Raw genomic sequence first — 23,910 nt, forward strand, 5'->3', positions numbered from 1 at the left:
AGTAGAAGTAGGTTTTATGAAAGTATTTAAATTTTGTGGCAAATCTCTGCATCAACATGGGGAGGGAGGCAACTTAATGCTTTGCAGTAGCAATTTCAGTTACCAAACTATTTCTTGGATAGACATTTATTACAGGTAGTTTATCTGTTCCTGTTTCTCAAAGAGTTTAAGGCACAAAAGCCTGAAAAGGGCTTATAACACATACATAAGTGCTATCATTTTCGCTGTCACCTCTAACGCAACATAATATTAGCTTAAATATATTGCTCGTCCATCCGGCTTATACAACATCCAGTAGAAAAATGCTTTCCAAGTTAGCAACAATTTGTTGCACAAAATATAGATTGCTCTGACCCGTTTTTGCTGCAAGATCTTCAGTTTCACCATATACACTCTGACAAGACAGTGGAAGACGCTGTGAAACCTCAACATCATCACGAGACCATCAAGGCCTGTCCACAAGGAAAAAGGCATGATACACAGAATAACATTTAAACAAGGTTGTTGGTAAAAGTGTTTTAAACTGCTTGACTGGTGAGGAATTATTTCCTCACACATAGGTGGAGAGGCAAGCCAAACACGCTAGAGACCACCTGGTGGAAGGCATCGGTCTGTAGTAGTTATAAAACGCCTTTCTGTCTTTACTTTCCAAAATGCTCTTCAGGTAGATTGCTTAAGAACACCAAGCTATAAACTCACTAGCTCAAGATCACAGCTTAGATTAAGCAGAACACAAACTTTCATCTACACAGTTCTTTCCCGTACTCAGTTTACAGCAACCTTACCCAGTCACTAGAAAGCTTCTGAGACATTTTAGCAGTATCTGACAGTGACTCTTCAAAAAATAAACAAACACATTTATGAGAGTTGGATCAAATGACTAAAGACAGTTAAATGGGCATCAAAACAGAAAGGGGGGCAGGAACCAAAATGCAGAGTGTAATTTTACTTAAAAGACCAACTTTTTTATTGTACGTTGGAGTAGAGTCTTTCCCCTGTGCCATCTCGTTGAAAGTTTATAAATTACAAGAAGTATTACGAGTTCACTTCAAGACAAAAGGAATAAAACTGCTGCAGTTCTAACTTTCACCATGAATCAAAATTACCATGATGCTCCTACGATACTCATGTCGTACAGGAAACGCCACAGGCCTCCTGTACTTTGAGTAACAGACCTGGGTGCACAAAGGGCCACCCCTCACTACTGCAGGATCCAGGTGCAGCGTAACAGTCCGGAGCGCACTGGCGGGTTTGTCACACAGACAGTGCCTCAGCAACGAGGCTATAACATAGCTGGAATCTCTGACGAGACAGTGTCCAAAGGCTGCCAATGACAGTCCATCAAGGCATCGTAGAGCTCTTCGCTCTGTTCCATAAACTGTTTATTTGCTTCATGGACGTCCAACTGAGGCGTCGGGTCTGAAGGAAGAAAGACAGACAAATAGGTCACATGCCAAATGCGTTAGAAAAAACCCCACCCCATAGATGTTAGTTTTATGAAAAAATGTGGAGGGATTCCCAAAGCATTCCCATCGCTCACCCAGTCATGAACCTGACTAGAACAGCCCTGGTAAACCTTTGCGCAATGGGATAAGAGCTAACTAGGTGCAGATATGTCCCTCTTGTCAGTGGTGATTGCCCCCCTAGCAGAGCCAACAGAGAGAACGCATACCTGCACCTCGCAGCCCAGTGTAGCCACTTAAACTGCCAAAGAAGGTGGGTTGGCACTAAGGCACGGGACTGCAAAGTGGAGCAGCGGAGGCGCAGGCACACGTTCCCTTCTGCTCCCTCCGCTACGGGGTCAGAGTGGATGGCTGGGGACGGTAGCGTCTTACGCTGCTGCAACAAGAGTCACCAGAGCTCATCTGCCAAAGCCTCGAACATCTCAAAGCATTTCACAGTTAGTAACCAAAGAAGTGCCAGTGACAGCCAGTGAATTAAGCACGAACATGTGCCCTGTTTTACAGCTGGAAGAATTGTCTGTAAAGCATTTTGGGGCAGGAGAGTGACCCAGTGGCTACGATTCTGCTGCTACCAATGTATACTTAACAATTTGCAAAAATTGACTCATTGCATTACCCAAACCACCTGTAGGATTTAAAGCTCACCTAACAACACCCACAATCTAAAGGCTAGGTTACCAAACTAGCACAATCACTTAGGTCAGTAAGCAAGTACCAGAGTGCAAAGAAACTAGCCAACTGAATGGAAAAACTAGAAAGCACACCTGGAATAAAATGTTTGTAAACATGTTTGGTTTCAGCTATATCATGTTGCAACACATCACAGGGAAACACAATTAAGAACAGAGTGATGCACTGGCAAAACATTATTTCAGCTTCCTACAAATTTCAACATATTAGTACATAGGAAATTTAATCAACAAGCAAAAGACACCCCAGAGATATTCTAATTCCAGCACTGGTGTTTTAGTTTCAGCAGAAAGGAAAGCTCTCGTGTAACGCTTTGAAAAGCCAGCGAGGGCTTTCTCATTGACATCATTGCTTATAGCCACAGATCATACACAGGATCTAGCTGCTTTCTACTTCTACCATTTTTTGGTTTTTGTTTTTAAGAGAATAGTAAGATACACTGTATAGCGCATATTCCATTCAAGACCGAAATTTGGAATTACTAGTACAAAATAAGTATTTCTTGCATGAATAAATGAAAACGGCTCATATGTATATTTAAAACCACGATATTTTAGTGGTTCATTTCAACTAATGACTGCTAAAACAAATATTTTACCAGTATGCTAACTGATATTATTTCTTTTTAAAACAATAAGCCCAGTTTAAGTATCCTGGACTCTAAATAACAAGAATCTACAGAAAAACAGAATAACTACATTGTTTTTGTAGCCTACCAGAAAAGAAAAAAGGGATAAAATCTTGTATATTGTAGAAGACTAGTATCTGTATTTTCAGGGCAAAGGAGATGTGAACACTAAACCACAACTGGTCTCAATGCTAGTGAAGTCAATTCGTTTCAGCCCTGACAAGGTCTAGACTAAGAATAGCAACCGTAAAATAAGGATGCAAGCCAGGTGATAGGGACCAGCAAATTTTCTCAGACCTCCAATTTACTCAAAGACAAAGGTATATTATACATTGAATTTAGGGGCCAATTTGAGAAAGACTCTCCATCTGCAATCAGCGCAAAGGAAATACACAACTTCAATAAAGAATTCAGGAAACATACCTTCCAATGCATCCTCACCAACTTCTTCATATGACTGCAAAGACAAAAAAAAGCCCTTAGGACAGCAGATACTATTTTTTTAAAAAACAAACATCACCTGTTGATTACTACTGTCATACACTGACTTTTATAACTGACTGATTACAACACAATTCTTCACGCACAAGCCCTCCGATCCACTCCCACAAGGCTCCAGGGGGAGATCCCACACTAAACTTCTAACAGAGGCAGCAGTTCTTGAAATTCCTGTGGTGCAGTGGGTGGCTGTCTTGATCTGTTTTATCCTCTAAACCGAGGCCTATGAAGGATCCCAGAAGTCAGTCTCAGCACTGGCTGTCTGATTGCCCATATCAAGAAAAACCTTCTACCATGACAACTGTATTTAGAGCCCCCTTATGCCCCACAGACCTTTTTACCCACCCAGTCCTAGGAACAACCCCTACACATGACAACAGCGCAGGCCAGGGTCTTCTGAACGGTTTTGCTTCCTCATCAAGTAGCTATATGAAAACAGAAGAGCTTGAAGATAACATGTGCCCATTAGAGTTTAGAAAGCTGTTTTGCGCTGCCAGATCACTGCAGAGTGAGCGCTTTGCCCGGTCCTACCTGCATTGTGCTCTGCGTGTAGCCGTACTGGGGGTAGCTGTAGCTGTAACTGCCCGTGTTCTGGTCGTAGCCCCACTGGGCGTAGTAGTTGTGATATTGTTGGTAATATTGGTTATAATTATAGCTGTACATCTGATTGTACTCCATTGGTTTCACACGATTACTTGAAAAAAAACAAAGCGGGAATAAGTTACAAATAATGCAGAGCAATTACGAAAAAGCAGAAGTGAAATAGCTTAAGGTACAGAGGGTTTATTCTAGCATGCAAATTTCATTCTTTACAATATATTCACTATTTATTGTGGTAATTTTTATCATTTGCATACGTGTGCAGAAAGAAAGAAGCGGTTTCTATTTAACCCCCTTTCCTGTATTCATATTCATCTTCATTAATAAAATAAACACTGCTTTCATTCTTTATGAGTAATTTAGTATCACCTCCTGGCTTTGGGAAGGGAAGAGTTTGGGACTACAGGTCTCAGCTTAGAATATCCTGAGCCATGATCCAGATTCTTGGGTCCCTTTTTCTTTCTGACAAATACGAAGTACTACTCTGCAGCCTCCTGAGACGAGATACTGAGTCTTGCTTTACATGAAGAGCTAAAGACTTAGAGCCTTGCAAAAGAACTGGGGTTTCTTTTCGTGAGAACGGTCCAAAATCTCTCCCTTCTGCCACTGTCACAAAGCCTAAGCAACAACAGGTTGTCCCCATTCTCACTGAATTGGATGGTCTTCAATGCAAATAGTTTAAAGAGCTCATAAGTAAAAAGGACTACGAGTAATTAAAAATGTATCTGTTTAACAGCCTGTGAGCTAATGAAAATTCTCATTCCTTGCCATACAGAGGCAGCATTCCCAAGAAACTGGGAATCCCACCTGATTATCAGGATTTGAAATAATGAGATGACAAATGTAGCTTGCAAATGAGAATGTCACACGCAAAGCTTTATCTAATGATGAAATCAGTGAGAAGTAGGAAGAGGGAAACATCAGTCTTCTTACCACAGTACATTCCCTTTTCCCTTCCTTATCCCCCCAAGACTTCTGAGGTTACTGAAAATCTAAATATTATTCAAATAGGGAGCAATTACTATTATTCGTATTACCCTAGTGCTACGAGCCCCAAGTCAGACCAGGATCTCATTGTATCAGGTTCTGAACAAACACAGAAAAAAAAGTTAATCCCTGCCCCAAAATCAGTAGACATTGTAATAGAATTAGCAAGGTAATTGAGCTTTGCTATCCAGAAGTCAATAAGCAGATTTAGATTATTTCAATTTAATGCAAAGGAACATATACTTTAAAAATAATCACATTTAAATACAGTGTGTGTATGTGTGTGCATTTAATAATGTATATAATTAAAAATAGTGTAAAATGTTTAGTCTTGATCTAACGTTATAATTTGATTCCTCTGCATTCTGATACTCTAGCTAGTTTACTATATGTGTGTGTATTCCTTCACTTTGTGATGGAAACATCCAGGACACGCACCCAAATCACTAAAAGTTATTAAAAAATGCACGTGTTTTCATAAGATACTGCTCTTAAATATGACATCTGACTGCTCTTATACTCACGCTTTTGGTATAGCCACACTCAAGCGTACAGGTTTAGAACCCAACCCCACGGCTCCTTGACACTCTGTCAGCGCTCTTTTCTGTTCCAGTTCATCCGTGAATTTCACAAACCCGTAACCTCTGCAGAGATACGGAATAATTTGTATCAAGCAAAAGCAAAAAAAGCCACGCTGCTTGTTTTGTAATATTTACAGTGAAGTCTAAATTGGTTTTGAAAAACACAGCAAATGAAACACTTGCGCTAGGGCTTTTAGGAGAGATTAAATGATTCCCTGTTCCAGTTGTTTTGCATTGTTTGCAGAACGTTTGACATGTCTGAACTTCGGGAGCACTTTCAAGAGCTTCAGAAAAGTAAACTGAATCTTGTGCCAGTGGATTCTGGGGAACTTGAAGTGAGCTGACACAAGACATGTTGAAATGCGTGAACAGACAGTAGCAAAGCCTCAAAATCTATATTGGGAGGATACCGATAATCTAAACGGTTGCAAGTCAGCACAGGATTGACAAGACACAGGCATCATCGCCATACCTAAAACTGCCCCACTCTGAAGGAAAACTTTGCTTTTCCATAGGATTGACCGAGATGCACTTTCTAATCAAGTCCTTTTTTCAACACAAAACTACTCAAACAGGCTTTCTGTCATTCCCAACAACCACACGATCCCATCAGCGTTCTCAAGAGTGGACCTGAAAAGAAGCTCTTAACATCAACTTGCTAAAACCTGCTGACAGCACAACTTGATCAGGGTAACGTGCAGCCAGCACGCCCTCACCTCTGCAGCAATGCTCCCCTGCAGCACTGAGCAGAGCGTACATTAGCCAGAGAAAAAACATTAATTCCCCCCAACCCCAAAAGTCCTTTGCGTGGGATTTGATGCTGTAGTGAGTCAGAAGCAACACAACAGCATCCAAGAGGGCAGTGCCAGGATCCCAGGATGGGATGGGCCGCCTCACGCAGCAGAAAGATCAAAGACTTAGGTGTGGGAGGGAAAGAGGAATCCATCTAGGTGAAGGAAGGAGGTTGGGAGGGAAAGGGCTTGCCTACCCGGGGAAAAGAACGAGCCGTAAGCGAGGGTGTAAATTTACAGCGTATGATCTATTCTGTGGGAACAATTAAATGCAAAATAACACACTCAGAAATTCTGAAAGTGGCATCACCTAGCATTCATAGTACGGCCACACTGGAAGCTATTACAGAGCAGTCAGTGCCCCAGAAAATGCAACGTCTTGCACAGCAAGCTACACATACAAGTCCAAGTATATATTTATATATACATATGTGCGTGTGTATATGTGTGCTCCCCACATACAGAAGCCCAAATCAAAGCTCAGACTTGTCTATATACAAACTAGATAATTAAGCAAGAGCAAAGCTCTACATGGGTACCCATTCTGTTTAAAATTGGTTATCTTAGTTTAACTTGCCCTCTCTGAAAGCACTGTGGTGAATTAAACCAGTGTAAATCAATATTTAAGTCAAATTCAGGTGTTCACACACAACAGTGTGTACGTTTCTAAGCTGCTACAAAAACTCCCGTAGCCTTTCAGACAGGACCAGGAGTGTTTAAGTGAAACCATGAATGTTGCCAGTTCCAAACTAGAGACGGATGGAGAGTTAGATGTAGTGCACAGGTGGCTGGGTGCAGCAAGGCAAAGAGCCATTCTTCCAACATATTGGGATGCTTATTTTTTTTCCATATCAGTGGCTAAACCAGATTTTGTAAAGAAAAAAAAATAAAAAATCCCCTGCCAAAAATAACCCCAACAGAGAGTCATTTCTATGAGGTCAGGACCTCCCTGGCAGACACTCTGTCCTGTCCCAACAGTTAAGAGAAGGTCCTCTCTTGCCTGGACAGGAGGTGCTGGGAGGAGCCTTCCTGAGCCTGGAAGGGCCTGAGCTTCACCAGGCACGTCCACAAACCCCAAGATCCTCTCTCGCACCACACTAACACCTGCATTGCCTCAGCTTTGAGTAACTGCACAAGTCACAACAAAGCCCTGGCAGCAACAGCCCAGGGGAGACTGCTGTGCTCTTCCCAGCAATATGTAAACCCCTGTCCCTTCCCCAGCTACCACAGGTCCCCTTTCCTTGTGGTCTGCACCTAGGAACTGTTCCCAAAGCCACCTACTGGCCCAACGTCCATCACCCACCACCTATTTTGCAGCACGTACAGCAAAACAGGAGCTGGAGGAGGCACCTGGGCACAGCTGGTCTCAGGCGAGGTGGCAGAAACAGCACAGAGCGTGACAGAGCAGCTCTGCAAGAGGTTCAGGTTGGACGTAAGGGAGAACTTCATTACTAGAGAGCTGTTGCAGCACTGGAACAGGCTGCCCGGACAAGTTGCATTATCTCATCCTGGGAGATTTTCCAGGCTACACAATTCATGGCTGACCTGATCTTGTGTTGGCAGCAGCCCTGCTCAGAGTGGGAAGTTGGACAAGACACCTCCAGACATTCCTTCAGAGCAATGCATCTAAAGAGTGAGAAACCCTTACGTGAGACAGAGGGAGATCTACAGCCACAACACTCTCCTAGGCATTGGATCAGAATACTGTATGTCACTGAAGCCATGTTCTGTTTTGAAAAATAAGGATGGTGACCAACTGGTGGACCAACGGAGTGGTCTCTCTTCTAAGAAAAGAGTTTCATTTTCTGCTCTTTAGAAAATGTTTGATTAAGAAAGCTAAGGCTTTGACATCTGTTTTTGATGAGACATTTCCAGTGAAGACGAACAATACAGCTACTAACTACATGACAATGAATCATAGCTTTGTTCGCCCTACCCTATGAGAAACAAAAAACTGTAAAGCTTCCCTAAGAATATACACTCAATAGCTGAAAGACTGCAAAAGCAAAATTCTATCTGAAAGTCCAGGAGCCAGTGTTTATAGATCACTTAGGCATTTTTCAGCATTTTCAGAAGTGCAGTAACATACTGCCAACACACAAGGAGCACGACAGAAGAGTGACAATATGCCATGGTGACCTACCAAAACCCAAACACTGCAGAGTGAATATCCAAGAACACTGTATTTTTAGCAGGTATGGGATCTACTAAACTTATATAACTAATATTTTTCCCTTGCTGCATTACATCTTTCCTATTGCTGCATGTGAAGTGAAAGAAAAGAATGAATAAAACATAACTTACTTGGATACTCCTGCCTGGTCCAAAACAACTTTTCCACCTCTACACGATGGATAAACTTTAACAAAAAACTCATATAACATGCCATCATCCACATCAGGGGTCAGATCTCCCACGAAAAGGGAATATTCTGGACTAAAGAAATCAAAAGAAAACTTCTTCAGCACAAATACACACACACAGACAAAGTGTGCTGAGCGACAGCTAACATTGAGCCTACGAATTTGACTTCAGAGAGAAGTGATATTAAAGGACATCTACTTGATATTGCTTTGTATTTAAAGATAATTCCATTTTTTAGTTCTCAGAGGATATTGAACTGGGTACCATATATGAATTTCTAATACAGCAAGGAAACATTGTATTGTTTATAGATTTGCTATTTCCTACATACTGATCTTAAATTATAGTATATAAATTAGATACTTCGATGTTAAAAAGTTTAAATATTTAAAAAGACACTCCTGACAAACCAGCTGAGCCACACAAAAGATAAAGCATAAAACTGACAGGTGATCTAAGTTAACCTCTCTCTGCTAAAGGCTCATGGAGCCAGAAAGGTTGTGTTATCCATCTGTAACACACGACTACTTCCAGAGCAAACAGAACCGCAAGAATTAGTTACCAGATGTAAATCTCATTCTTTGCCCCATCTGTAATGCCTTGATTCTAATCTAAAGTTATTTTTTTAAAGATTCATAAATAATCATCTAAAATAAAAATACAATTGCAGAGATATGACTAACACTACCCTTGTAAATTGCAGGACTGTGTTGTTTTCACCCTAGTACACACCTGCCTGAACATCTCCTTGTGTTATTAACTCAACTGTGTAAGCGTTTCTGGGCAGGCATTATGAAAGGTATTCACACCACCCAACTTCAGAAGCCTAATTTAGCCCATTCGCCTCCTTCCACACCTTTCACTGTCAAGGGAGAAAGATGGGCTCCTCCAGAGGGCAATTCCGAGCGCCTCTCCCTCTCTGCTGACTGCGGTGGTACTCCAGCCAGTTAAGCCAGGTGGTGTGAAACCACTGCACCTATATCCAGGTGCCAAACACATTCATGGCATTATATGGTGCCAGCATGCTACAGCATCACAAATATTTCTAGTGTGTTCCAAGACGGTTTAATGTAATCCACATTATTAATTGTGGGATTTAGTTATCTGGCACTGCTCGACAAAATGGTACAAGACTCGGTTCTATGCATCCCATGAATTCTTTCCTGTCCAAATCTGCTAGCTGTACATCTTGTCCTGCAGCGATGAACTTGTGGGTTTACATATTTTGAGTACTCTTTGCAAGCTAATTGATAAGGAGACATGAAACAGGCAAAACTAATATTTGAATATTGAGTGTTTACCTGTTATCGGGCTGTTTTCCATACGTTGCATAATTCAATTTAAATCGCTTTGCCTGAAACAAGGCAAAAATGAATCCATACATTCAAACGTTTCCATGTGTATCCAAACAATTAGGAAAAAATACAATAAGCTAACTTTACGTACTTTTAAAAAATTTAATACTAACAGATGTTCAGTGCTGTCAGGCCAGTCAGTTAAGGTACCAAGAACAACATTTTTGTTTTACTTCAGCACAGCTATAATAATGAAAATCAGCAAACAACCTGCACCAAGAGGTTTGGACTGTCTTTACTTCAACAGTTTATAAAGCTAGTGAAAGACAGGTGGACCTTACATAGCATCAAATTTTTATTTCTTTACGGGAGGAAAGAAAACTGAGGTACTAACAGCAAGCATTACATGACTTCTAATTTTAAGGTCTTAAACTGAAATGATAGCACATATAGTTGGACATTTGTGAATTACAAGAATACTGACAGAGCAGAATCTGCCACACTGGAAAATGGAATTAATCCCTGATTCTAGAAGAATGCCTAAATATTTTGCTCTGGATGATGCACTCATTTATTTTGGGGAAAAAAAAAAGGGGGGGGTCATCTGAAAGACTTACCTGTCGTTTGATAGTGGAGGCCTCCCTAAACTTTGCACTTGAGCTTTTTTTTAAAAAACAAACATTCCCCAGGAGCCTAGATTTGTGTCACTGGCACATCTGAAACTCATAGCCCCCATCCTACCAGCTTTCATCCCACCTCACATTTAAATTTGACCAAGATCTAAGGAGCTGAAGATCTTCTGCCTCAAAATCCTGCGGGTCTCAATCCCAGAGGCACTCTTACGTGATGCTCAGCACACAGTGACCCAAGTAGGCTCACTGCAGAGTGCAATGGTAACTGCTATTTTCTTCCGAAACATGTCTGACAGAGGAAGAAGCAAAGGGTTGCACTCCTTTACAAGAATACTGGTTTCATAACTCACCCAGGCAGTGGAAGACCTAAGCTGGATTCCCTTGTCAGTATGAGGGGCTTCAAAACCATTTTTCTATCTCCCAACAGGCTTCCAAAGCAGACATCCCTCTGTACTACACAGTGGCATAGCATCAAAGAATTCAATTTGGTCAAAGAAAGCAAGCCTACTGTGAGTCCATAACCTAGAGATCAGAATGTTTGTTTAGTACAGCGGAGAGCCTAGAGTGCTCCTGTGCCTTGCACGATGTATTCCCTCCAAGATAGTGTAAATAATTCTTGGGAAATAGAGCAAAGACTTAACTCTAGGCTATAATCATGTTCCTTGCATGCTTGCATTCACTGGTGCACAGTGGTACACAACTCTTTCTGCGGACCATTTACAAGCTTAGTTTCCTAACATAAAATTGAGATTCCATTCTGAAACACTTTGATTTTTTTTTTTTTTTTTGGATCTAGTTCTTCACTGCAATACTTTGGGTGTAAAATCAGTGAGAAAACTGAGAGTATTTCCACTCTTACAGGAACTGGGGACACTAATTCTGTAAAAGAGAGACAATAAGAGCAACACAGCTCTCTGTTATTCCTTTGGCAGATTCAGGATTTAAAAGTAAATAAAAGAGTGAGCCACATTCAGTTTTCTGCAATCAAGAGAAAAAGTATCTAAACGCAAGAGACGAGCTGGACAGTTGCCTGCTGAGGGCACTGGTTTAGGCTGCCTACATTGGGGCTCTGTCTGACATCTGTAATTCCCTCCATGTATTATGGAAATCATCCCTCCAAAAAACACTACATTTTGAATTAAACTCTGGATAAACGCCAGTATTTCCAAAATCAAACTTCAATTATTATCTTCTCACAGGAGCTGTTCTCTTTCTCTCTCTGGTGACTACAGAAGGCATCTAGGAAGATCAGCTTCCCTTAGTCAGGGCCTCTGACTTGCAATATATGGGTTATTAAACGGGACAGGAGATGACCTCCAGACCTCTTATCTACCCCTTTCGATAGGGGATGTCATCCTCTTAGGAAGGCTGACCAAATAGTTCAAGGAACACCACCCGAACTTCCCAGTTTCCAACTCAGTGCATTAACTACTCTGAAATAGACGTCCATTTACCTTAATATATCACACTGTAATAGAGGTGATTCTAGAGCTGCCTTATGAACCAGTCATCCCAGCTACTGCAGCCAAATTCTGTGGGTACAACGGACAGCTGTGTCAGCCATCCCATTTTAATATCCTACACGTTCAAGTCAACACCCTAAAATTAGCCTCTATGACTATTCCTCCTCTTCTTCCTAACTACCTAGCTTTTAGGTACCTGAGACATTTGTTATGTATTGCAATTATAAAACGGACTAGCTCTTTCTCCACTGTAAATGGGTTTGAATAACTTTTCTTTGCTAAGGGCCAAGAATAATGCAAGGCTTAAAAGTCACTTTTCTCTTGCAAATCAATGTTACGCAAAACTCAGTGTAAACTTGTAAGTTCATCTTGTGCATATATCACAACGTGCAAACTATAGAAAATGCATATGGAACTACAAATGGAGAGAGACAGAAGGACTGTGGTACGTATACTCAACCTATTTTTTCCTTGTTCTTCTCTGGTTTCTCATCAGTCCAACTTTGGTAACAGTAGAAAGGCTCAGAAATAGAAAAACACACCACAACATTTCTATACCTGGATATTATCCAGACATTCAAACAAAAATTAACATTTTTCCAATAATTATCTGAGTAAGAACATAATAGCTTTATGTTCATTAACTTAAGTCTAAAGAAAAGAACAATCCCAGTTTGCTAACTACTTGTCTGTAATCATTATTCAAAATACAGTTTCTACTTCTATTTCTTCACAATTTGCTTTTCTACTGGCTGATTTGATTTACTTACCGGTGTAGCACCAGGAAGCGGTTTTCCATTGATTTTGTGTAAACACTTCTCTGCAGTAGCTAGATCTGCAAATTCTACAAAGCAATAGCCTGCTGGAATTCTGAACATAGACACAGGAGAGGAGAGAAAAGGATTTCAGATTTAAAACATTTGAGGAGGACTACTATATTTTCAGATAACTGCAAGGAAATTTGCTATAGCAGCAATATATAGAACAATTTCCTTTTCAAAGTACAAACGTTAGCTACCAAGCAGAATCTAGCACAGTAATCTTGGATCTTCACTGAAGTGATAGCCCCTACTTACCAGTAAGTCAGGTCAACATAAGGACACAGAAAATACTTTTGCTCAGTTGTTCCACTTCCTCCTTTCACGGACTATAACTTTTCCCACCCAAATTTAAGCAACCGAAAAACGAAATTGCAGCATTTACAAAAACACAAGACTACGTTATCCTGTGTACAGTCACCCATTCTAAACGAACTCAGAAGGTCTTCACGTGGCTCTTTCTAAGTTAGACTTCCCACCTCTGCTAGCATCATGTAGCTGCACTAGTGCAATGATTAACAGACTTGTCACTGAAGTCTTCAGCCCAGAACACGTAATTCCCAGATGGACTGTATGCCATACGTGTGCCATTCTGAAGGAGTGCTGAAGCACTGCAGGATGGTTCACTGATGGGGAGGTCGAAGAGCCAGCAAGTTCCTCCCCATTGCTATCATCAATACACTCATATTGTTGGCAGCAATGGTGAAAAGCTGAAAGGGAAAATCACGCTCGTACGGACAGGACCACAGCGATGCCACGTAAAGGGCAAACAGTTCAATCCAAATGTAGAGATGCAGTGGCAGAACGAATTGAGAACAAGCAGAAAGAGTTACCCTGTCAACCTGTTTCGAATGATTTTTACACTCAGTACAAGCTCTCCCATGGTGGCAAAGGCTCTTGAAACAAAGTTTTCATCCATATATGGCTCCAGCTACAAAAGCAAAAAAGTAAGTTAGATCAGGGCAACTACAAAAAGGAGAATATATGTGTCAATGTCACCCTAAGCAGTTAAAACATTATTGAGAAGTATTTTACCCTTACACTTCAAAAAGAAGACTCATTTAAGAGGGTCGATGCCACTCAAAACCAGCAGGCATGCATGAACCAGGCTCAACAGTCTGCAAAGTGGAACCCAAGAGACAGCATGAATTTCAGAGAACAGGGAGCTTTCACAGAAGGACAAAAGCCACTCAGAGACATACAGCAACAAACTGAGCGTTCACTACACAGGAGCAGGGGGTAAGGAGATGGCAAGCTCCTTCTCTCTATGCAAACGGAGGTTGGCCCAGCACTGACAGTACACAGGTGTGGCGCAGCCCGGGGTGCTATGACGAACGGGTGGCGTGCGTCAGGTAACACAGCCTCCATCGAGCTGGGGTCGGGGTTTGCAGAGCCGTGCCAACCTCACGCAACCGCGGAGCTCCGTGGGGCAGCACTGGGAGTCCTCTAGTCGCAGCCCGCAGCGGGTCTGCCCGTGGGTGCGCTGACCGTGTTGTGGGGTGTACGCGGGAAGGCAGCACGGTGTGTGTTAGGAGGGATGTGATGTGGCTGTGGTCCTGTGTGAATGACGACACCATGTGTGTGTGTGCGGGTGTCTGGATGGCGTAAGTGGCTGAAAAGTACGAAATGGCACTGCAAGTTGGACTGAATACACGATGAAGGTACTGGGACACAGTTTAGTGGGTGAGATTGCTGGTAGGGTGATGGTTGGACCAGATGATCTTGAAGGTCTTTTCCGACCTTAAGGATTCTAAAAGGATGCCTCCGTGTAATGCAAAGTGGCACGGTAAAGAAGAGAACTAACAGAAATGAGGATTGTGTGTAATGCACGTGCTGACAGGCAGCTGCACCGTGTGGGACAAGCAACAGGGGGTACGGTGGCTGCGTGTTTGCGAGTGAAAAGAGTGATTGTGCATGCATGGAGTTCGCACTGGCATCATGCGGGCGGTGTGGAAGAGATGAAGAGGTGTGGGGAAAATACAGATAGCTCCGTGTGAGTACAAATTCCTATGGCCTTGTGGTGATAGCCCTGGAGCATGCCTGTGTGCCTGTCAGGTACCGGGTGTTTCCTGCACTCGTGTGCACGAGGGAATGTGCAGACTCATGCGGTCTCTGTGTGCACCTGACAACGGGCGACCGTGCTGCCCTTGCACGTGCAAAAGTTGGCAGATGCCCTGCTGAGAAGCAAGTGTGAATCACCAATGACTTTTACATGTGCAAGTCGCTGGAGGTAGCCCTACTCTGTAGGGACGGGCCGTGTGGTATGTGTGTGTCCATGAAAGGCAGGCTCATAGAGGCAACAGGTGGCGGCTGCTGGGGTCTGTACGTTTGTGTTCCACAGAGCAATGGGCTGCTTGTGAGAGAGGCGGCTGAAAAAGATGCTGTGGAGAGGTTGTACGTGCCCCTTTGTGCGGGTAAGCATGGGAGCACGAACATGAGTGCAGAGCTGTGAGTGTGTCAGTGCCGTGAGCGTGTCCCCTGAAGCACATGAGCACGCAGGTGCCTAGCAGCAAGTCAGCTACAGGCTTATGAGTGTGTAAGTGCCTACGAGACCACAAACATGACAGCGTGAGTGCATGTAAGTGCCTGACACCAGCGTGAGTGACACTGGTGCAAGTGCCACGAGTGTGCCTGTGCCCACAGCTGCAGGCAGGCCACGAGGGTCCCTGCGCGGGTGTGTGCCTGCGCACGAGCCTGGCTGTGTGTGAGGTGCCTCCGGGTGTGTGTCAGCAGGGGCAGGTGTGTGTGTGTGTGTGCCTGGCAGTGTGTGCGTGACTGTGGCTGGCTTGGAAGCCTGTGTGTGTCAGAGTGCATGTGTCAGTCAGTGTGTCAGTGTGTGTGCCTGTGTGCGAGTGTGAGGGTGTCAGCGTGAGGGTGTCACTGTGGGTGTCACTGTGGGTGTCAGGGAGCGTGCAAGTGTCAGGGAGTGTGCAAGTGTCACTGTGTCAGTCAGTGCAAGTGTGCGGGACTGAGTGTGTCCATCTGCCAGTCTGTGCGAGTGTGCAGGACTGCATGTGTCTGTCAGTCTGTCAGCGCAAGCCTGCGGGACTGCGTGTGTCTGTCAGTCAGTCAGTGCGAGTGTGCAGGACTGCATGTGTCTGTCTGTCAGTCTGTCAGTCAGTGAGAGCGTGCGGGACTGTGCCTGTCAGTCAGCCAGTGCCAGCGTGCGGGACGGTGTGTGTCTGTCAGTCAGTCAGTCAGAGCGTGCGGGACTGTGTCAGTCTGTGCCAGTGTGCGGGACTGCGTGTGTCAGTCAGTCAGTCAGTGCGAGCGTGCGGGACGGCGTGTGTCCGTCAGTCCGTCCGCCTGTCAGTCAGTCAGCCCGTCAGTGCTCCCCAGCGCCCGGCAGTGCCCGCAGCCCCGGCTGCCCTCCCTCCTCCTCCTCCTCCTCCTCCTCCTCCTCCTCCTCCTCCGCCCGCCGCACAAAGCCCCGCGCGGGTCCCGGCCGGACACTCACGTCCCCCATCCACAGGCTGGCGGCCATGCTGCTCCCGCAGGCCCCGGGGCGGGCTCGGCGGGGCCGCGGCTTCGCCCTCCCGGCTCGGCCCCGCCGCCGGCGCCGCCTCTCGCCGTGCCCGCGGCCCGCTCCGCCGCCGCGCTGCCCCGCCGCCGCCTCCTCCGCGGCGCCCGGCGGGCGGAGAGAGCGGCGCCCCCGCCGCCACGGGCGGCCCCGGCCCGCGGCAGCGGCCCCTGCCGGCAGGAGGAGCGAGAGAGGGCGGGCGGGGGGCGCAAGATGGAGGCGGGCGGCACGGAGGGGGGGGAGGGAGGGAGGGAGGCAGCGGGGTGGGGTCGGGGCTACGGGGGAGGGATCGGGGGTCCGGGGGACGGATCGGCTCCCGGGGGAGGGATTGGGGTCGCCGGGGGAGGGATCGGCTTCAGGGGGAGGGAGCGGGGTCACCGGGAGGTGGGTTGAGGACACTGGGAGGTGGTTTTGGGGCTCTAGGGACAGGGTTGGGGCTCTAGAGGGAGGTTTGGGGATGCCGGGAGGTGGTTTTGGGGCACCGGGAGGAGGTTAGGGATACCAGGAGGTGTTTTTGGGGTGCTCTGAGGAGAGTTTGAGGCTCCAGGAGGAGGGTTTGGGACTCTAGGGGATGGTCTGGGATGCCGGCATGTGGTTTTGGGGTGCCAGGAGGAGGTTTTGGGACTCCAGGAGTAGCGTTGGGGATGCCAGGAAGTGGTTTTGGGGCTCTAGGGGGAGGTTTTGGGGTAGTGAGAGGTTTTGTGGTGCTGAATTGAGGGTTTGAGGCTCCAGGAGGAGGTTTTGGGGCATCGTGAGGAGAGTTTGGGGTGCCAGGAGGAGGGTTTGGGATGCCAGGAGCAGGTTTGGGACATCAGGTGGGGACCCAGCCCTGTGAGGAGCCCTGAGGTGAGGGGCAGGCCTGTATGGAAGGGGGCGAGATGGGGCCCAGGGCTGGAGATGAGGAGGAAGAGGAGGAAGAGAGGACTGAGGGGGCCGGGAGATGGGGTGGTGGGGATGGGGCCTGGCGGTGGCAGGTCTGGGTGCAGAGCGGGGCCAGGAGGGCAGCTCAGGCCTGGGTGATGCTGTGCTGGGATTGGGATGAGGGCAGGAGCACAGGACAAAGGGCACGGAGGCAGGGGGATGTCAGCCCCAGAAGGTTCTGTCAGAATGGAGCAAGCGACAGCCGCACAGGCTGCCCGCCTGGCCTGGAGGTGGTACGGGACCGGCACTTGGGTCTCCATCAGCAACTCTGTTCCTGCGGTCACCTCGTGCCCGAGGATGTCGGCTCTTTCTGCAAAGGGAACGTGAGTTTCCAGCCCCTTCAGTAGCAGAGCATAGCAAGAAAACGGGGCCTATTATAAACTCCAGAGTTTCATGTGTGAAGACAAATACAGCAAACCTCGAAATTTCCTAATTAAAAAATCAGTCTTTTTCTGAGATGGGGGTTGAATTCTTTTTAGCACTCTAAACTGTCAGCCCAGACCCCCATGCAACATGGGATTGCCTTAAAAAATTGTGAGGCTTTTAAGTAGAAAAAAGAATTAATTACTTCATATAATACTAGATTGTGCTGTGCAAAGATATGGAAACTCATTGCATATCTCAAATAATTTGGTAGTAAAGGGGTAACATTCCTGCCATTGTGTTGTTTTAAAAGCACTTTGGTCAATTTTTCAAGGTTTTCTTGAAAGAGCCATGGGAGGTGTATGGAATAATAAACTGCATGGAAGGCTTTCAGCTCTCTATTGTGAGTGGGTGACTCAGACCACTTCTGTTGGTGCTGGTCCATGGTTTACAAAGCAGGACACTTGTTGGCAATGCCAGAAGGAGGCCAAAGGCTCGGTGTGGTTTATTGGGGTGAGGAGATGTATGAGCGGCCGTAGCCCCTGCTCCCTCCATCCTGCTGTAGGACTGGCAGTGCAGAATCTGTCCTCTGAGTCCCATGTGGAGCAGCCGTCCTGGCCAAACGGGGGCTGCCACTGGGTGCAGTGTCTGTGAGGTCAAATGCTGCCTCTTCACTCAGCAGTTGCGAGATTTGGGCTTTGAAGTCATCACTCCAGCATGTGGGGTTGGATTGGGTATGGTGTGATCCTCCCTCTTCTCCAATTTACTTTGCCAGGCTTTCAGCATCAAAGGTGGCAGTTCCTGGAGCAAATAAGACCACTGGTTATGATGGAGCAGAGGTAAATGCACCCAGAGGACTGAGGGCTGCGTGCCAGTGAGCTGGTTGGTATTTTGGTGCTGCCAAACACAGCAATTGTAGTTGCAGAAGCTTTTTGTGAGCCTTGTACCCTCTTACGGAAAGGCAGGCATTGGGCATAGCTGCTGAAGCACTGGCTGTGGTTGTGCAGTCACTGCAGCATGCTATAAATCGAGCTGATGATGACAGGGACAATCCAAACCCTCCGTACAATGCTTTTGAAGTTTCTGGGTCTCGGCAAGCAGAGGTGGTGTTGCTCTGTTGCTTGCAGCCCGTGAGAGGGCAGCACAGGACCACGGGTTGTTGGCTGAGGGTTTTAAGGTGGTGAAATTGGGCATGCTTAAGCCTGATGCAAGCAGCACAGAGCAGAGGAGCTAATCCTCTGAAACTTCTTGTAAAGCAAAGTGTGAATGTTCACTTAAACCTTGCCCCAGAACATTCTCATTCCAGAATAATGTGTGAAATCGACCAAGAGTAGAAAGAAAAGTTGATCACGGTGGTTTTCCGTGCAGATGAAAGGTGTAATGAACGTTGACTCTTACTACATTTTTGCAGGAGACTGAAAATCCTTTATCTTCATACTGGGTAGGATCTGTATCTCTGTCATCATTCTGTAGTATGGCCGGTACTGAATACTCCAGAATATTAGCTCTTTAGAAACCATGAGTGTGTACAAGTCAGATTAAAAACATGTTTACAGCTTGATTTATTTGTTTTCTGATTTTTGAACCTCTAGGGCATCGTCAGGTCGTGTTTCCAAACTCTCTCCTACAACATTGCAAAATCTGGCAGAAAATCAAGACAGCTAGCAAGACCCGCCATGGCTGAAACTCTGTTGAATAAAGACATTCAGTTTTGCCAAGTAGCACTTTTTGTGCCTAGGTGTCACTTGCAATCCCTTCACACACACATCCTCTTTGGAGTCCCTGCTGTGACTGCCTTTCAGGTGTCAGCTTTCAGGATTTTTTTTTCAACATGGTGATTCATCCACTGGTTAGCACTGAGCTCTGTTTCGCAGAGCCCAAAAAGCTGTTGCTCGTTCTCTGTTATTACCTTACAGCTACTCAAAGCCAGTAGTTTGGTCTTTGTCACTTGATGAAGTGAGTCCAGTATCTTTAATAACTCCTTTCCATTTTTCTTTCCAGCTGAGTAATACAGAACTTGCTTTTTCCTGGGATAATCCATAGAGATGGATATTGGGCAATGAAAGTGCAAGAGGAAGCCAGGATCATGTGATCGTGTTGGACTGGGAGAAGGTAAGAATTTTATATTCTGTTCCATGTCTGAAGTGATTGCTGTTTATGCACCTAACCTTGTGACAGAGCAAAAACACTGCCAGAAGAATATTACCTGAAAAACTGTTTATTTCCCCTTAAAAACTTGTGAACTGGCAAAGAGGCAGCTGCTTATAGTAGACACGGGGATTCCTCTGTCCTGTGTGTGGATGTCAGTTGCCAGTAGCTGAAACATCTGTATGTCTTGTCACCTCTGCTGGGACAGTAATGCTTTCTTGCTCCGAGGACTTGGTCCTGCAATCGCTGAGCAAATTCTGACTGACATTTACTGTAATCCACCAGAGATGTGATCCTTGAGCCCCCCAGAGGACTGGGCGATGCTGGCAGTCTGCTTCTTAGCTGGATGCTCTAGGAGCTTAGCTTGCTGAAGGGATGGATCCTATGAGCTTCAGAGCTCTGTTACCTCTCAAGAACTTTGACTGGAGTTAAGGGCCTCCTGGGAGGCACTGAGTGGTCTCAGCTTTTAAAATTAATGGGTTTGAGCCTGAGAATCTGGCCTGGGAGGTTTTAATTTGAATCTGCTATTTTTAGCTTGAGCCTGAAACTGACTCAAATAGTTTTTCTGCCTTTGGTACTGTACATTACTGTGTTAGAGCCTTCCCTATCAGTCTCACAGGTGCCAAGTCCATCCTCAGTCCTCAACAACTGTAGCCAATGGACTGGGATCAGGGACGAATTTGCCCAGGGATAGTTGAAATAATAAAGCCGATAAAAAATAAAGATACATAAAGCAAAAGCTTGAGCTTGGAATGGCTTCTGAGATTCTGAAAGTAATTTAAGTAATCCGGGAGAAAATATGCAATGAAATCTGTTTTCCATTATTGCATGAGATGGCATGTCTTAAATTTTGATCAAGCACAGGATTTTTTATATGGTGAAGATAACAACTTAAAGTGATGTCTAGGTCTGGGATTTTCTTGTCAATAAAATATTTACAAATTATTGTAGACTTGTCATTCTTATTTATTTATTGATGAAAGTTGTTGTTCCTATCTTGATCTCACAGCAAGTAAAAATAATTTATGACTGAGTTCTAGCTGTCAGTGGTATTCTTAAAGGAAGTGGTAGTAAAAGCTCATTACTGATATGTGTTTGTCCACAGCTTTTCTTAGCCAGGCCCTGTTTGTTGTATATCAGCACTGTGCAGTGGTGGAGACCTGACGTTCTTTCAGAGACAGGTTTGCCCTTCTGTTCATGGTTGGTGGTGTGACAGAGTGCATCGGAGTGGAGGTTGGGAAGGCTCTTTGAGTACTTATGGTACAGTATTGCTGAGACCTTCCTTGTATTTAAGAAAAAGTGAAGAAGCTTAAATGATAGTCCCATGTTCACATTTCGCTGTTACTGTGGGTTTTGTAAGATTCCCCAACAAAGCCATGGCTGAATAGGACAAGGACACTCCATTCTTGTTCCTCTAGAGGAATGTGTGTCAAGCTGAGTGGCTTCTGAGCTGAGTGGCTGTGAGCAACAACATATAGATTTCAGTCTGGAGAATACTTGTGCACATCAACCAGCAAGCAGGGCTAGAGGAATTTATTCCCAGGTCTGTCAGTCTTCCCCTCTATGAGCACATGTGCTTCCCTTGCTAGTTTTGCATTCCTTTTCCCACACCATCATTCGATCCCTGTCCCTTTGTAGTCTGTATCCACTTCGTATCTTTGCTGGGGGATGTCCTTACTCATTCCTCCGAGGGAGTTTCTTTGGAGGCCTCATCTGTCCACACAGGGATCAAGTAATAGACCGCTGAGCCTCACCAAGCCAGAATTCAGCAAGGGCCATCTATGACTGTGGATGTCTTTAACTGGGAATAGGGTCAGAAAATAAAGCTGTTTCTTATTTTTTCCGTTGGTACTACAGGGAATTCTCCTGCAGGGAATTTCTGAAAATGTCAGTAAGTCAAAGGAGTGTTCCGGATGTTCACAGTATTAATTTACTAGCTGGCAGGGCTCATTTGTTTACATCCTCCATAAGCATCTCATGGGGCAGACTTAATCCTGGTTTTGGATGTTTGATTGAGAACAACTCTTGGGGCATCTCCCAGGATGTTTGTGTTCCATATGCAGTCAGTTGTGGGATCTTTGCCACTGATGTTTTAAGGTAAAATAAACAAACAGGCTTCAGGGCCTTTTGCACCCTGTTGGTGATGCTGTGTAGTTCTAAAAGTGGTTAAGCCAAAGACTTGATACGAGCACTTTTGATGTTGCTGAAAACACAAGACACAGCTTGTTTAAAATTGTTGCTGTCTGCTTTCAAGGCAACAGAAAACCCTGTTGGGCCTTCAAATGTGGTGTCTAAATGGGCCCAGCACAGAGGGAGGACAGTGCATCACCGGGCAGGGGAGGAAGGGGAGGAAAAGGAGGCTGAGCAGCATGGCCCATGGGTATCACCCACTAATGGGAGAGATGATGGACTCGTCAGGGTGTCTGTCTTGGACACGGCATGGGAGGAAAGTGGCAGTGCCAGTTTACCAGTCTCCTGGGCACAGCTGTGTGTATGTAGTGCAGTGCAGCACGTGTGGGAGAAGAACCACTCCCTGTTTTAGTTTCTAAGTGAAGCACTTCAAGCAGGTGCCTGGTGTTAAGGGGGCTAAATCAGGATTTGAACGTTGTTTCTCTCAATCCCTACCGTAAAGTACAGATAACAACACTTTCAGGGGTTTCAGTCTTACCATGCTCCAAGCAGGGCGTGAGGTGTTCAGTTTAATCTTCATTGAGCATGTGTCTTTTGTGCTCTGTTACTGTAAGTTAAGATCTGGAATTGGGTGGAGACATGGAGCAATGGCAAAGCCGGGCATCGAGTGGAAGACCAGAATCACAGAATCATGGAATATCCAGCACTGGAAGGGACCCACAAGGATCATCAGGTTCTGTGTAAGTGATATCTAGGTTGACTCAGTGCTCTCTGCTACCTGCAGTCTGAAAACTATACTGAAAACATAGCAGCAATTGGAGTTTGCTGGGACCTTCTTCTGCCTAACCCCTAACCCCTAACTAACCTAAATTGATTAGAAAAATAACATGCGTGTCGTTGTGGCATGTGAAGGACTCACGAGGTTAATTTCTGGAGCAGTTACAAGTCTTATCCTTGCTTGGACGCTGTGGGAGAACCAACAAAGAGGCTTCTCAGGGAACTGTCAGAGCTCACTTGTCTTTTCTGTCTCTCCAGGAGCTTGTGTAGGTGAATTGGCATTTACTGTTGGTACATTTCTTCCTAAAACTCTGGAAAAGATAGATGAGGTTCTCCCGACAACTGTTCCAACAGCAAGAAAAACCAGTGTGGGTTTGTAAATAAAGGGTGGGGAGTAGCTCAGTAGTGGCACAGGAGAGAAGGATGTGGAGGTTTCAGTGGACCACAAGCTGAATATGATTCAACAGTTGGTGCTTTGTGAAAACGACTTGTTTCGTTCTGGCGTGTCTTAGCAGGAAAGTCACGTGAGGCACAGGGGCAGTAATTAATCATGCCACTCCGGTAGGCAGCGGTGCTCCCAGCTTGGAGCACGGTGTTTTAAGAGGAGAAGTACACACAGGAGACCAAAGGAGAACAAGAAGGACAACAAGAGGTCTAAAACTGTAGACCTAGGGAGGAAGCTGAAGGAGCTGGATTTATTTAATCCAGGAATCAAAGATGAAGGGTAGGGTTTGCTAAGGAGCTTCCAGTGAGTGAAAGGTAAGAGGGCTGACTCAGTTCTCCTCTAACTGTGCTGTGGGCAGGATAGGAAGGCTGCTTAACTTCCAATAAAACACATTGCAGTGAGGTTTTTTGTAGAAGGTTTTTTTCTTATTAGGCAGTAGGCTTCATATGGGAATTTGTGTGTGGTTTTTATAACCCCCTGAGTATGGCGTACATATGCTTGATGATACATGGGGGGGGATTGGATCTTTCCTTTGGGGCTGGGAACAATTGCTCCTCCTGCGTGCTTGGAACACAGGCACGTTCAGTGACATTGAGAAGCAGCAAGCTTGAATGGGTGGGAAAGGTGTGCTGGCATGTTTCTGGCGCACAGAAACGTTGATGCCATGCGCAAATCTCCCATCCACTCCAGTAGAATTTTCGGTTTACAGTGTAGCACTGGAATTGTCTATACAGAATAAACTAGAATAAACAAAAACCCGACCATTTCCATGAATGAGACAATCACGGGTACAATT

General features: G+C 45.3%; 1 protein-coding gene across 5 annotated transcripts; it reads right to left on the reverse strand.

Moving 5' to 3' along the window:
* Positions 1-16,406, reverse strand: LOC121058814 (tRNA selenocysteine 1 associated protein 1). Of its 5 annotated transcripts, none has more exons than XM_040534829.1 (11): positions 16,268-16,406; positions 13,852-13,928; positions 13,644-13,741; positions 12,763-12,862; positions 9,904-9,956; positions 8,543-8,674; positions 7,784-7,864; positions 5,391-5,510; positions 3,811-3,973; positions 3,205-3,238; positions 1-1,419 (listed from the first exon to the last, which is right to left on the reverse strand). In XM_040534829.1, exons 3-11 carry the CDS (start codon positions 13,727-13,729, stop codon positions 1,283-1,285), a joined length of 906 nt encoding a protein of 301 aa, XP_040390763.1. In that variant the 5' UTR covers positions 13,730-13,741; positions 13,852-13,928; positions 16,268-16,406; the 3' UTR covers positions 1-1,282. The 5 variants fall into 5 exon arrangements, 4 of the variants coding, with proteins under 4 accessions (XP_040390763.1, XP_040390764.1, XP_040390762.1 ...); XM_040534830.1 differs by having other exon boundaries at positions 13,846-13,928; XR_005814364.1 differs by lacking the exon at positions 13,852-13,928 and adding an exon at positions 1,673-1,839 and having other exon boundaries at positions 1,284-1,419; positions 16,268-16,399.
* Between the last annotated feature and the right edge of the window lie 7,504 nt (positions 16,407-23,910).

The sequence above is a fragment of the Cygnus olor genome, chromosome 23, assembly GCF_009769625.2.
Source record: "Cygnus olor isolate bCygOlo1 chromosome 23, bCygOlo1.pri.v2, whole genome shotgun sequence".
Lineage (NCBI taxonomy): Eukaryota > Metazoa > Chordata > Aves > Anseriformes > Anatidae > Cygnus > Cygnus olor.